The 14,918-nt window shown below is 40.3% G+C and overlaps 1 protein-coding gene across 2 annotated transcripts in view; it reads left to right on the top strand.

Moving 5' to 3' along the window:
* The window catches only part of prkx (protein kinase X-linked), a 109,332-nt gene that overhangs the window by 64,426 nt on the left and 29,988 nt on the right, over nt 1-14,918 (top strand). For both annotated transcript variants that reach the window (XM_034173541.1, XM_034173533.1), the window contains exon 5: nt 8,847-8,942. In XM_034173541.1, the coding sequence (XP_034029432.1) occupies nt 8,847-8,942 (96 nt within the window). The remainder of the gene's footprint in view (nt 1-8,846; nt 8,943-14,918) is intronic.

The raw sequence follows: 14,918 nt of genomic DNA, 5'->3' as shown, positions 1-14,918 counted from the left end.
ACACAAGGAGCGAGTTGCTGTGCTCTATTTGTTGTGGAAAGCTGACAAATGTCGCTAGCGGCACCGTCCCTGGGTTCACAACATCCTCATGAGACGTTCCCAATTCGGGGAGTTTCATTATGCAGCTCCTGCAGCAAATAACTGGAGCTGCAGGAGCTCCAGTTTGAGGACCTCCTGTCCCGTTTGCGCACACATGTAAACAAAGAAAAGAAAAAAAAAAACTGGCTGCCGCTGCGGTTCCTCTCTCTCTCTCTCCTCATACTCTGTCATAATTGTGTTATAAACCAGTCACCATTAGTTTTATTATACATCTGTGTAGTTAATAAATAAAATAATCACGGACGATTCGTTTGCGCGCGCACGTGGAAAAAAAAAATTTGCTGCTGCTGCTGCTGCTGCTGCTGCTGCTCTCCCCTCAATAATGAATTACAGTAGTCCAGCCTAGAAGAAATAAATGCATGAATTAGCTTTTCAGCATCACTCTGAGACAAGACCTTTCTAATTTTAGAGATATTGCGCAAATGCAAAAAAGCAGTCCTACATATTTGCTTAATATGCGCATTGAAAGAGATATCCTGATCAAAAATGACTCCAAGATTTCTCACAGTATTACTGGAGGTCAGGGTAATGCCATCCAGAGTAAGGATCTGGTTAGACACCATGTTTCTAAGATTTGTGGGGCCAAGTACAATAACTTCAGTTTTATCTGAATTTAAAAGCAGGAAAATAGAGGTCATCCATGTCTTTATGTCTGAAAGACATTCCTGCAGTTTAACTAATTGGTGTGTGTCCTCTGGCTTCATGGATAGATAAAGCTGGGTATCATCTGCGTAACAATGAAAATTTAAGCAATGCTTTCTAATAATACTGCCTAAGGGAAGCATGTATAAAGTGAATAAAATTGGTCCTAGCACAGAACCTTGTTGAACTCCATAATTAACCTTAGTCTGTGAAGAAGACTCCCTATTTACATGAACAAATTGTAATCTATTAGATAAATATGATTCAAACCACTGCAGCGCAGTGCCTTTAATACCTATGGCATGCTCTAATCTCTGTAATAAAATTTTATGGTCAACAGTATCAAAAGCTGCACTGAGGTCTAACAGGACAAGCACAGAGATGAGTCCACTGTCTGAGGCCATAAGAAGATCATTTGTAACCTTCACTAATGCTGTTTCTGTACTATGATGAATTCTGAAACCTGACTGAAACTCTTCAAATAGACCATTCCTCTGCAGATGGTCAGTTAGCTGTTTTACAACTACTCTTTCAAGAATTTTTGAGAGAAAAGGAAGGTTGGAGATTGGCCTATAATTAGCTAAGATAGCTGGGTCAAGTGATGGCTTTTTAAGTAATGGTTTAATTACTGCCACCTTAAAAGCCTGTGGTACATAGCCAACTAATAAAGATAGATTGATCATATTTAAGATTGAAGAATTTAACTAATGGTAGGGCTTCCTTGAGCAGCCTGGTAGGAATGGGGTCTAATAGACATGTTGATGGTTTGGAGGAAGTAACTAATGAAAATAACTCAGACAGAACAATCAGAGAGAAAGAGTCTAGCCAAATACCAGCATTACTGAAGGCAGCCGAACATAAAGATATGTCTTTGGGATGGTTATGAATAATTTTTTTCTCTAATAGTTAAAATTTTATTAGCAAAGAAAGTCATGAAGTCATTAATAGTTAAAGTTAAAGGAATACTCAGCTCAATAGAGCTCTGACTCTTTGTCAGCCTGGCTACAGTGCTGAAAAGAAACCTGGGGTTGTTCTTATTTTCTTCAATTAGTGATGAATAGGAAGATGTCCTAGCTTTACGGAGGGCTTTTTTTTATAGAGCAACAGACTCTTTTTCCAGGCTAAATGAAGATCTTCTAAATTAGTGAGATGCCATTTCCTCTCCAGCTTACGGGTTATCTGCTTTAAGCTGCGAGTTTGTGGGTTATACCATGGAGTCAGGCACTTCTGATTTAAGGCTCTCTTTTTCAGAGGAGCTACAGCATCCAGAGTTGTGCTCAATGAGGATGTAAAGTTATTGATGAGATAATCTATCTCACTCACAGAGTTTAGGTAGCTACTCTGCACTGTGTTGGTATATCGCATTGAAGAACATAAGAAAGAAGGAATCATATCCTTAAACCTAGCTACAGCGCTTTCAGAAAGACTTCTACTGTAATGAAACTTATTCCCTACTGCTGGGTAGTCCATTAAAGTAAATGTAAATGTTATTAAGAAATAATCAGACAAAAAGGGGTTTTCAGGGAATACTGTTAAGTCTTCAATTTCTATGCCATATGTCAGAACAAGATCTAAAGTGTGGCTAAGGTGGTGGGTGGGCTCATTTACATTTTGAGCGAAGCCAACTGAGTCTAATAATAGATTAAATGCAGTGTTGATGCTGTCATTCTCAGCATCTATGTAAATGTTAAAATCACCCACTATAATTATCTTATCTGAGCTAAGCACTAAGTCAGACAAAAGGTCTGAAAAATCACAAAGAAACTCACAGTAACGACCAGGTGGATGATAGATAATAACAAATAAAACTGGTTTTTGAGACTTCCAATTTGGATGGACAAGACTAAGAGTCAAGCTTTCAAATGAATTAAAGCTCTGTCTGGGTCTTTGATTAATTAATAAGCTGGAGTGGAAGATTGCTGCTACTCCTCCTCCTCGACCCGTGCTTCGAGCATTTTGACAGTTAGTGTGACTCGGGGGTGTTGACTCATTTAAACTAACATATTCATCCTGCTGTAACCAGGTTTCTGTAAGGCAGAATAAATCAATATGTTGATCAATTATTATATCATTTACTAACAGGGACTTAGAAGAGAGAGACCTAATGTTTAATAGACCACATTTAACTGTTTTAGTCTGCGGTGCAGTTGAAGGTGCTATATTATTTTTTTCTTTTTGAATTTTTATGCTTAAATAGATTTTTGTTGGTTATTGGTGGTCTGGGAGCAGGCACCGTCTCTACGGGGATGGGGTATTGGGGGGATGGCAGGGGGAGAGAAGCTGCAGAGAGGTGTGTAAGACTACAACTTCCTGGATAGTCACGATTTGAAGGGTTTAATAAAATTGGCCAGATTTCTAGAAATGAGAGCTGCTCCATCCAAAGTGGGATGGATGCCGTCTCTCCTAACAAGACCAGGTTTTCCCCAGAAGCTTTGCCAATTATCTATGAAGCCCACCTCGTTTTTTGGACACCACTCAGACAGCCAGCAATTCAAGGAGAATATGCGGCTAAATATGTCACTCCGGTCCGATTGGGGAGGGGCCCAGAGAAAACTACAGAGTCCAACATTGTTTTTGCAAAGTTACACACCAATTTAATATTAATTTTAGTGACCTCCAATTGGTGTAACCGGGTGTCATTACTGCTGACTTGAATTACAATCTTAGCAAATTTACGCTTAGCCTTAGCCAGCAGTTTCAAATTTCCTTCAGTGTCGCCTGCTCTGGCCCCTGGAAGACATTTGACTATGGTTGCTGGTGTCGCTAACTTCACATTTCTCAAAACAGAGTCGCCAATAACCAGAGTTTGATCCTCGGCGGGTGTGTCGCCAAGTGGGGGAAAAAAATCTGCTGGGCTAAGCTACCTTGGTCCGCACCAACTACAGGGACCTGGCTAGTTGTAGGATTTTCCAAGGTGCGGAACCGAGTCTCCAATTCGCCCAGCCTGGCCTCCAAAGCTACAAACAAGCTACACTTATTACAAGTACCGTTACTGCTAAAGGAGGCCGAGGAATAACTAAACATTTCACACCCAGTGCAGAAAAGTGTGGGAGAGACAGGAGAAGCCGCCATGCTAAACCGGCTAATAGCTGCGCTAAGCTAGCGAATTCCTAAAAACACACAAAGTGAATAATGTGAAAATAATTTAGAGGTTATTCGGCAGAGAGGGTGCTTTAGTTAAGGCATGTGAAGATTACACTGTGAAATAAATTATTATCTAGTTATCTAGATCAATCTAACTATGCAGATTAAACAGCTAACAGATACAGCAAAACACCGCTGTGCTCCAGAACAGGAAGTGATACAATACCGCAGTGAGAGCCAACCACCAGTAGAGTGCAATCTGACTGCTCAGGCTCAGACAGCTGTATAACTTTAAAAACTCAACACCTTACTTGTTTTGCTGACTCCGTTCCATCAGTCTGGTTCCGGATGCCGTCAATCTGCCGTTGGCAGTCGGAGGTGACTCTGATCACCGGCCTGGTGAGGAACAAACCCTCCCAGGTCTTTGCTTCGGTCCCACTATTAAGGACCGGCTGTCGATGGGCTTCGGCGTGTCTTCCTCCTCCTGTCAGCAACTGGGAATGTTGGCATCCGGGTCACGGCACCAAGAAATGTCAGGGTCAAACACCTTTAGACACAAGAGAAAGAATGGACATGGGATGCAGCAAATCTTTTCTGTCAGCTTTGCAAAGGGAAGAGCAGTCTCGGAGCACACAGTGTCCACCTCTGTTCGACTGTCTCTCTCTGCTCAACACCTTTTATTCACTCAAAAAAAATGTGATGTACAAGTAGAGGCACATGCAAAACATCCTGTGCATCTGTTGGGCAAAGATCAATTAAATATCCTATCTTTAGGATTTCTTTTGATGCAAGCCTAGATTTGACCTGTTTTAGTGTAAGAATGTCCTTCTCCATTCTACTCCACTATGAAGCTAAGAGTATACTTATTCACCGTACAGTCTGAGCAAGCGAGGTCAGACCTGTTCATTTTCTTCACCTCCATGAAGAATTTGTTAACTGATGATCTGGTTGTTAGTTGGTAAGCTTTCAGTGTGTGTGTGTGTGTGTGTGTGTGTCCCGATGCTGTTTAGGTATTTATGGATGTTCACGTCTGACTTGGTTTTTCTCATCATGTTTTTAGCTTTCTGGTTTGTAACGCATCTGATATGTGATCCGGAGCAATTGTCCTGGTAATGGTATGATATGGGAAAATGTCAGACTGGAAATCAACCAGTCATAGCGTGTGTAGCATCATAGCTATGTAATAATTGTGTGTATATGCCTCAACACTGCATTTAATCTATTATTAGACTCTATCGGCTTTGCTCAAAAAGTAAATGAGTCCACCCACCACTTTAATCATATCTTAGATCTTGTTCTGACTTATGGTATGGAAATAGAAGACTTAACAGTATTCCCTGAAAACTCCCTTCTGTCTGATCATTTTTAATAACATTTACATTTACCCTGATGGACTACCCTGCAGTGGGGAATAAGTTTCATTACACTAGAAGTCTTTCAGAAAGCGCTGTAACTAGGTTTAAGGATATGATTCCTTCTTTATGTTCTCTAATGTCATATACCAACACAGAGCAGAGTAGCTACCTAAACTCTGTAAGGGAGTTAGAGTATCTCGTCAATAGTTTTACATCCTCTTTGAAGACAACTTTGGATGCTGTAGCTCCTCTGAAAAAGAGAGCTTTAAATCAGAAGTGTCTGACTCCATGGTATAACTCACAAACTCGTAGCTTAAAGCAGATAACCCGTAAGTTGGAGAGGAAATGGCGTCTCACTAATTTAGAAGATCTTCACTTAGCCTGGAAAAAGAGTTTGTTGCTCTATAAAAAAGCCCTCCGTAAAGCTAGGACATCTTTCTACTCATCACTAATTGAAGAAAATAAGAATAACCCCAGGTTTCTTTTCAGCACTGTAGCCAGGCTGACAAAGAGTCAGAGCTCTATTGAGCTGAGTATTCCATTAACTTTAACTAGTAATGACTTCATGACTTTCTTTGCTAACAAAATTTTGACTATTAGAGAAAAAATTACTCATAACCATCCCAAAGATGTATCGTTATCTTTGGCTGCTTTCAGTGATGCCGGTATTTGGTTAGACTCTTTCTCTCCGATTGTTCTGTCTGAGTTATTTTCATTAGTTACTTCATCCAAACCATCAACATGTTTATTAGACCCCATTCCTGCCAGGCTGCTCAAGGAAGTCCTACCATTATTTAATGCTTCAATCTTAAATATGATCAATCTATCTTTGTTAGTTGGTTATGTACCACAGGCCTTTAAGGTGGCAGTAATTAAACCATTACTTAAAAAGCCATCACTTGACCCAGCTATCTTAGCTAATTATAGGCCAATCTCTAGCCTTCCTTTTCTCTCAAAGATTCTTGAGAGGGTAGTTGTAAAACAGCTAACTGATCACCTGCAGAGGAATGGTCTATTTGAAGAGTTTCAGTCAGGTTTTAGAATTCATCATAGTACAGAAACAGCATTAGTGAAGGTTACAAATGATCTTCTTATGGCTTCGGACAGTGGACTTATCTCTGTGCTTGTTCTGTTGGACCTCAGTGCTGCTTTTGATACTGTTGACCATAAAATTTTATTACAGAGATTAGAGCATGTCATAGGTATTAAAGGCACTGCGCTGCGGTGGTTTGAATCATATTTGTCTAATAGATTACAGTTTGCTCATGTAAATGGGGAATCTTCTTCACAGACTAAAGTTAATTATGGAGTTCCACAAGGTTCTGTGCTAGGACCAATTTTATTCACTTTATACATGCTTCCCTTAGGCAGTATTATTAGACGGTATTGCTTAAATTTTCATTGTTACGCAGATGATACCCAGCTTTATCTATCCATGAAGCCAGAGGATACACACCAATTAGCTAAACTGCAGGATTGTCTTACAGACATAAAGACATGGATGACCTCTAATTTCCTGCTTTTAAACTCAGATAAAACTGAAGTTATTGTACTTGGCCCCACAAATCTTAGAAGCATGGTGTCTAACCAGATCGTTACTCTGGATGGCATTTCCCTGATCTCTAGTAATACTGTGAGAAATCTTGGAGTCATTTTTGATCAGGATATGTCATTCAAAGCGCATATTAAACAAATATGTAGGACTGCCTTTTTGCATTTACGCAATATCTCTAAAATCAGAAAGGTCTTGTCTCAGAGTGATGCTGAAAAACTAATTCATGCATTTATTTCCTCTAGGCTGGACTATTGTAATTCATTATTATCAGGTTGTCCTAAAAGTTCCCTAAAAAGCCTTCAGTTGGTTCAGAATGCTGCAGCTAGAGTACTGACGGGGACTAGCAGGAGAGAGCATATCTCACCCGTGTTGGCCTCTCTTCATTGGCTTCCTGTTAATTCTAGAATAGAATTTAAAATTCTTCTTCTTACTTATAAGGTTTTGAATAATCAGGTCCCATCTTATCTTAGGGATCTCGTAGTACCATATTACCCCATTAGAGCGCTTCGCTCTCAGACTGCGGGCTTACTTGTAGTTCCTAGGGTTTGTAAGAGTAGAATGGGAAGCAGAGCCTTCAGCTTTCAGGCTCCTCTCCTGTGGAACCAGCTCCCAATTCAGATCAGGGAGACAGATACCCTCTCTACTTTTAAGATTAGGCATAAAACTTTCCTTTTCGCTAAGGCTTATAGTTAGGGCTGGATCGGGTGACCCTGGACCATCCCTTGGTTATGCTGCTTTAGACGTAGATTGTGGGGGGGTTCCCATGATGCACTGTTTCTTTCTCTTTTTGCTTCGTATGCATCACTCTGCATTTAATCATTAGTGATCGATCTCTGCCCCCCTTCACGGCATGTCTTTTTCCTGTTTTTTTCCCTCAGCCCCAACCAGTCTCAGCAGAAGACTGCCCCTCCCTGAGCCTGGTTCTGCTGGAGGTTTCTTCCTGTTAAAAGGGAGTTTTTCCTTCCCACTGTGGCCAAGTGCTTGCTCATAGGGGGTCGTTTTGACCGTTGGGGTTTTTCATAATTATTGTATGGCCTTGCCTTACAATATGGAGCACCTTGGGGCAACTGTTTGTTGTGATTTGGCGCTATATAAGAAAAAAGTTGATTGGTTGCTTGATTGATATGATAACAAGAACTTAAACAATTTAGAAATACATTAAGAAAGTAAATTAACATTAAAAATTACATAAGTCACAGGAAATGAAAGGGTTGAGTTCTTATTCTAAAAATAGTTGAGATCTTAGGTTCCAAAAACATTCTGGACTCGCACACCTTTCCAACTTATTATAGAATCTTTGCGTAATTTATTGCCACCCTTGAAAAATGTCAGCTACCTATTTTTTTAACACTACCCAATCCAGAGCCCGTGGATCCCCATGGGCAACGTGCTAGTAAATATATATACAGTGGTCCCTCTCTATAATGCGGCGTTGCAGTTTCCCGGATTTTTTTTTGTGCAATTTTGCATGCTTTTTTTTTTTTTTTTTTTTTTACAGCGCATTGTGTTCTGCGTCCTTATCAGGCTGGCCGGTCGCGGCACCGGTTGGCATCACCGCGATTGCTCTCACTGCCTCCAAGTCTGCGGGCTCGGTAAACGCCGCAGTGGGTCACTCACACCGCCTCCTTCTCTGCTGTGCGGAGCTGCGCCAAATCTGGCAACAGGTCCAGAGACTACGCTCGCGGATTTTGACCGCAGCTGCAGAGCTCCATGGCCACTGAGAGAGGACTTGGATTCTTTGTGTGTCCCGCACCCGTACTTCCGGAGGCAGTGAGCGAAGGGAGAGTTCTGCCTGTGTGTGTTTATAATCTTCTCGCCCAGAAGAAAAAAGAGAGTGTTTACACAGGAGAGAAAAGTGAGAAAATGTTAATGTCTGTTTGAGAAAAGTGTATGAAGTGTGTAGCCAGCATAGAACTCAAAATCAACATGCAGATCCACCTTTGATCTGCAGTGGTGACTCCAAATGCAAAACAAGGGTGCACCCAAAGGCACTTACTTTCACTTGTTCCTTACATCATGCACTTTCAACAAAACACAAATTGAGTTTGTACTCTGTGACAATGAAAATATACCTTTGGAGGAATGGAGATGACATTTACTGCTCTCAACAGGTACCCACCTTTCTTTGATGACAATCCATTTGGAATCTACCAGAAGATACTAGCTGGAAAACTGGAATTCCCACGACATCTGGATTTCTGTGTAAAGTAAGTTCAGGACACAGGTAAAGACATGAATCACACAAGTTAAAAAAATATCCAAGGTTGAATAGAGGACTGGAGGATGTATGAAAAGGGGATTAGTATGTCCAAACAGGCTTGGCACATGTATCTACCTCAGGTCTGCTGTAGTCATACAGCATAACACCGGTATATCATGCATGTTTGAATTGGGTGTGGGTGGGGGGTGAATAATAAAATCTTATCATTCCATTCATTTTCTTGCAACGTCATACTCGCATGCATTAATCCACTCTATAGCCATTTAATGCCTTCTGAGTTAATACCATGCCTTTCAAATAAAAAAAGGAATAGGAGCTCTAAAACTGAAATCTATGATCTTCCTATCCATTGTTGTAGTCATGTTGATTTGCAGATGATATTTTGGTCTGTAGGTCATCACGTTTAAGCCAAAATTATTGTATTCCAAATGAAGCTCATTGAAACACTCCACTCAACTCCCCATCGTTCAGAAAAGCAGTGAGCAATGAGCATAATTCTTCAAACAGTTGTTGTGGTCACACAATATTTTGATTTGCTGACAAACTGGAGATCCTTGCCCAAGACTCAGGGATCCTGCTTTTATACCAAATTACCTGTTTGAAAACCGGTGATTACAGATGATTTGGTATAATTTTTTTTTTTAAAGTAGTTTTCGGGGCCGTGTGATTCACAAGTTTGTTAAGAAAATAACAACCTACCATATAACGTAGTAAAATCTTAATGTTTATTGGATTTAGGTATTGTAAGTTGATATGTATTTGTGTAATGAAGGAAGGTGTCACCTAAAATAAAGGTGGGCATAATTACGCAGTTTCTCTCCCTCAGGCAGAATGGGCCAAAAAATAATGGTTTAACAAACACTGAAAAGTCAAAAATGTAAAATGCCTTTCAGCATTTTCTTGAAAATAGTTATGCTATTGAGGTGTGATCACTGAATAGACAAACATTTTATTGCAAAAGTTTCCAAAAGGTTTTATGGACAGATGAAATGACAGTGAATTTTAATGGACCAGATAGATGGGCTTGTGGCTGGATCACTAAAGGGCACATAGCACCACTTCCAGTCAGATGGCAATAAGGTAGTGGAGGGGTCCCGGGATGGGCTACAGTTACTAAAGATGAATCAGTTGGGCTTTTTCTGGTTGAAGATCAAAACTCAAGTCCCCAACCTATGAGCAGTTTTTAGAAGATACTTTCTTCAAGCAGTGGTGGAGGGAAATGTCTTCATCTTTCAAGGCAGCCATGATTTTTGTTTGTTTATTTAATACAAGACGATTGTCAGTCACATGTATCCACATACTCCACTGCTTGGTGAGCCAGCAAAGGCCTCACAGATGACAGAATAAAGACATGGCCCCCTTCCTTGCCTGACTTAAAATCAGATGTAATTTTTCAGCCTAAACTCAGATTTCCGCTTTTTTTGAGATTTTTAGTTTTCCCCCCAAAAATCCGATTTTTGCGTATTTTTGCGAGCTGTCGCACAGTTCCAAAGACTGCAGCTCTACCACAAATGATGGCCTTAGCGTGCTTCATCAGCCAGCGCATATTTCCCCTGGTGGGATTTCTTATGGCATGTCTCATTGGTCAGGCGTGGACAGCCTCTATGGAAGTTTTCTGAAACTGTGATGTCATGGCCTCACCTCTGTAACCTGAGCCGCTCATAATGGTGTGTTTTTGTTTGTTTTGTTTTTGTCTTGGTGGATCATTAATGGGATTTATTTTTGTTGCTAGCAGAGTGCTGAAGAGATGAAGGATGGCTGTGGTGAACGGTGATCGTGAATAAAGGGACCATTGTGACACTAATAAAACAGTTGCAGAAAAGTCTTTCAGCTTTGAAAGCAAGTGGATTTTGTTTTCTTTTTGGTGGCAAGAGAAAGCACCATTTTAACCCCTTTACATCCACCACCTGAGCTTGGTGGGGTTTTGCATAATATTTTGTAACGCCCACACTTGCACGTTTATATTTAAACCAATACCTGCATGGTGTACCTCTTTAGAATCAGGCAATCTCAAAGAAAACGACCATCATCTCCAATCTAAGCCAACCATCCACCACAAACACCAATAACTAATTTGTCATCATATTAGAATTCATAATTTTCATTTCTTACCTTGTGCTGGTCATTTGCAGCTCCAAAACCTGTCGAATCCGGCCACAAGCTCATTTTGTTCCTGACACTTCACAGAAAAATAATATCCAGTTATATTTCACAGAAAGTAATGTTGTATGTTGTTATAATCCATCAAAGTCCATTTTATTCCATGAAAAAGTAAAAATATGACAATAAAGCGCATCTTTCCCATGTTTCTGACACTTTTGGATCTTCCATGTGACTTGGGTTTATTCACTAACCTCTTTACTCTCTAAATCCAGCATATGCTCCATTCTAGGTACGCACATTCGTCTCGTGGACACTTTGGAGTAAAATGTGTGCTCCAAGGCATTTAGGCATTGAAGATTTTGGCCATTCAGAGCTAGCAAAACCAGTGACGTATCAAACCCATGACTCATATTTTCTGTTTGCCAATGAGATAAGCTTTCCAGCGCACCATGGGAATCGTAGCCTTTAGCAACAAAGGCGGCCCATATCAGCATGCGTAAAGATGAACCACACGACAGAGGCCAAAGCGCAGAGCGAGACCAGAGCGCACAGGAGTTTTCCGCATGATCTTTTATCATTTCAAATGACTTCAACTGTTTTGGACATAAACCATGCCTAAAGCAATGAAGAAGACTCACTACATCCTCAGTGAGGCTGTGAAGTTAGTTTTGGAGTCGTCTTCCTCCAAAGACAGTGAAGATGATTCCAACATTGAAGAGATCGTCAATCAGGGGAAAGATTCTCTTCTTGACTGGTAATGCAAAGCTTTATCATCTTATCATGCTTTATTATTTTGTTTTCTAAGTTTATTTATAATGATATTAATCATACAATTAAAATGTTGTAATTACAGTGTTTTAGGTTCTATATTTAGCATATAACAATGAGAGCATATAACAATGTCGGACTCTGTAGTTTTCTCTGGGCCCCTCCCCAATCGGACCGGGAGTGACATGTTTAGCCACATGTTCTTCTTGAATTGCTGGCTGTCTGAGTGGTGTCCAAAAAATGAGGTGGGCTTCATAGATAATTGGCAAAGCTTCTGGGGAAAACCTGGTCTTGTTAGGAGAGACGGCATCCATCCCACTTTGGATGGAGCAGCTCTCATTTCTAGAAATCTGGCCAATTTTCTTAAATCCTCCAAACCGTGACTATCCAGGGTTGGGACCAGGAAGCAGAGTTGTAGTCTTACACACCTCTCTGCAGCTTCTCTCCCCTTGCCATCCCCTCATTACCCCATCCCCGTAGAGACGGTGCCTGCTCCCAGACCACCAATAACCAGCAAAAATCTATTTAAGCATAAAAATTCAAAAAGAAAAAATAATATAGCACCTTCAACTGCACCACAGACTAAAACAGTTAAATGTGGTGTATTAAACATTAGGTCTCTCTCTTCTAAGTCCCTGTTAGTAAATGATATAATAATTGATCAACATATTGATTTATTCTGCCTTACAGACACCTGGTTACAGCAGGATGAATATGTTAGTTTAAATGAGTCAACACCCCCGAGTCACACTAACTGCCAGAATGCTCGTAGCACGGGCTGAGGTGGATTAGCAGCAGTCTTCCATTCCAGCTTATTAATTAATCAAAAACCCAGACAGAGCTTTAATTCATTTGAAAGCTTGACTCTTAGTCTTGTCCATCCAAATTGGAAGTCCCAAAAACCAGTTTTATTTGTTATTATCTATCGTCCACCTGGTCGCTACTGTGAGTTTCTCTGTGAATTTTCAGACCTTTTGTCTGACTTAGTGCTTAGCTCAGATAAGATAATTATAGTGGGCGATTTTAACATCCACACAGATGCTGAGAATGACAGCCTCAACACTGCATTTAATCTATTATTAGACTCAATTGGCTTTGCTCAAAATGTAAATGAGTCCACCCACCACTTTAATCATATCTTAGATCTTGTTCTGACTTATGGTATGGAAATTGAAGACTTAACAGTATTCCCTGAAAACTCCCTTCTGTCTGATCATTTCTTAATATTTACATTTAGTCTGATGGACTACCCAGCAGTGGGGAATAAGTTTCATTACACTAGAAGTCTTTCAGAAAGCACTGTAACTAGGTTTAAGGATATGATTCCTTCTTTATGTTCTCTAATGCCATATACCAACACAGTGCAGAGTAGCTACCTAAACTCTGTAAGTGAGATAGAGTATCTCGTCAGTAGTTTTACATCCTCATTGAAGACAACTTTGGATGCTGTAGCTCCTCTGAAAAAGAGAGCTTTAAATCAGAAGTGCCTGACTCCGTGGTATAACTCACAAACTCGCAGCTTAAAGCAGATAACCCGTAAGTTGGAGAGGAAATGGCGCCTCACTAATTTAGAAGATCTTCACTTAGCCTGGAAAAAGAGTCTGTTGCTCTATAAAAAAGCCCTCTGTAAAGCTAGGACATCTTACTACTCATCACTAATTGAAGAAAATAAGAGCAACCCCAGGTTTCTTTTTAGCACTGTAGCCAGGCTGACAAAGAGTCAGAGCTCTATTGAGCCGAGTATTCCTTTAACTTTAACTAGTAATGACTTCATGACTTTCTTTGCTAGTAAAATTTTAACTATTAGAGAAAAAATTACTCATAACCATCCCAAAGACGTATCGTTATCTTTGGCTGCTTTCAGTGATGCCGGTATTTGGTTAGACTCTTCAGAGTTCAGGTCAGAGTTATTTTTATTAGTTACTTCATCCAAACCATCAACATGTCTATTAGACCCCATTCTTCACAGACTAAGGTTAATTATGGAGTTCCACAAGGTTCTGTGCTAGGACCAATTTTATTCACTTTATACATGCTTCCCTTAGGCAGTATTATTAGACGGCATTGCTTAAATTTTCATTGTTACGCAGATGATACCCAGCTTTATCTATCCATGAAGCCAGAGGACACACACCAATTAGCTAAACTGCAGGATTGTCTTACAGACATAAAGACATGGATGACCTCTAATTTCCTGCTTTTAAACTCAGATAAAACTGAAGTTATTGTACTTGGCCCCACAAATCTTAGAAACATGGTGTCTAACCAGATCCTTACTCTGGATGGCATTACCCTGACCTCTAGTAATACTGTGAGAAATCTTGGAGTCATTTTTGATCAGGATATGTCATTCAATGCGCATATTAAACAAATATGTAGGACTGCTTTTTTGCATTTACGCAATATCTCTAAAATTAGAAAGGTCTTGTCTCAGAGTGATGCTGAAAAACTAATTCATGCATTTATTTCCTCTAGGCTGGACTATTGTAATTCATTATTATCAGGTTTCCTAAAAGTTCCCTGAAAAGCCTTCAGTTAATTCAAAATGCTGCAGCTAGAGTACTGACGGGGACTAGAAGGAGAGAGCATATCTCACCCATATTGGCCTCTCTTCATTGGCTTCCTGTTAATTCTAGAATAGAATTTAAAATTCTTCTTCTTACTTATAAGGTTTTGAATAATCAGGTCCCATCTTCTCTTAGGGACCTCGTAGTACCATATTACCCCATTAGAGTGCTTCGCTCTGACTGCAGGCTTACTTGTAGTTCCTAGGGTTTGTAAGAGTAGAATGGGAGGCAGAGCCTTCAGCTTTCAGGCTCCTCTCCTGTGGAATCAGCTCCCAATTCAGATCAGGGAGACAGACACCCTCTCTACTTTTAAGATTAGGCTTAAAACTTTCCTTTTTGCTAAAGCTTATAGTTAGGGCTGGATCAGGTGACCCTGAACCATCCCCTAGTTATGCTGCTATAGACTTAGACTGCTGGGGGGTTCCCATGATGCACTGAGTGTTTCTTTTTATTCACCTCTTTTTGCTCTGTATGCACCACTCTGCTTTTAATCATTAGTGATTGATCTCTGCTCCCCTCCACAG

Source organism: Thalassophryne amazonica, chromosome 1 (genome assembly GCF_902500255.1).
Source record: "Thalassophryne amazonica chromosome 1, fThaAma1.1, whole genome shotgun sequence".
NCBI lineage: Eukaryota > Metazoa > Chordata > Actinopteri > Batrachoidiformes > Batrachoididae > Thalassophryne > Thalassophryne amazonica.
This window is presented reverse-complemented; position numbering and strand designations above follow the sequence as displayed.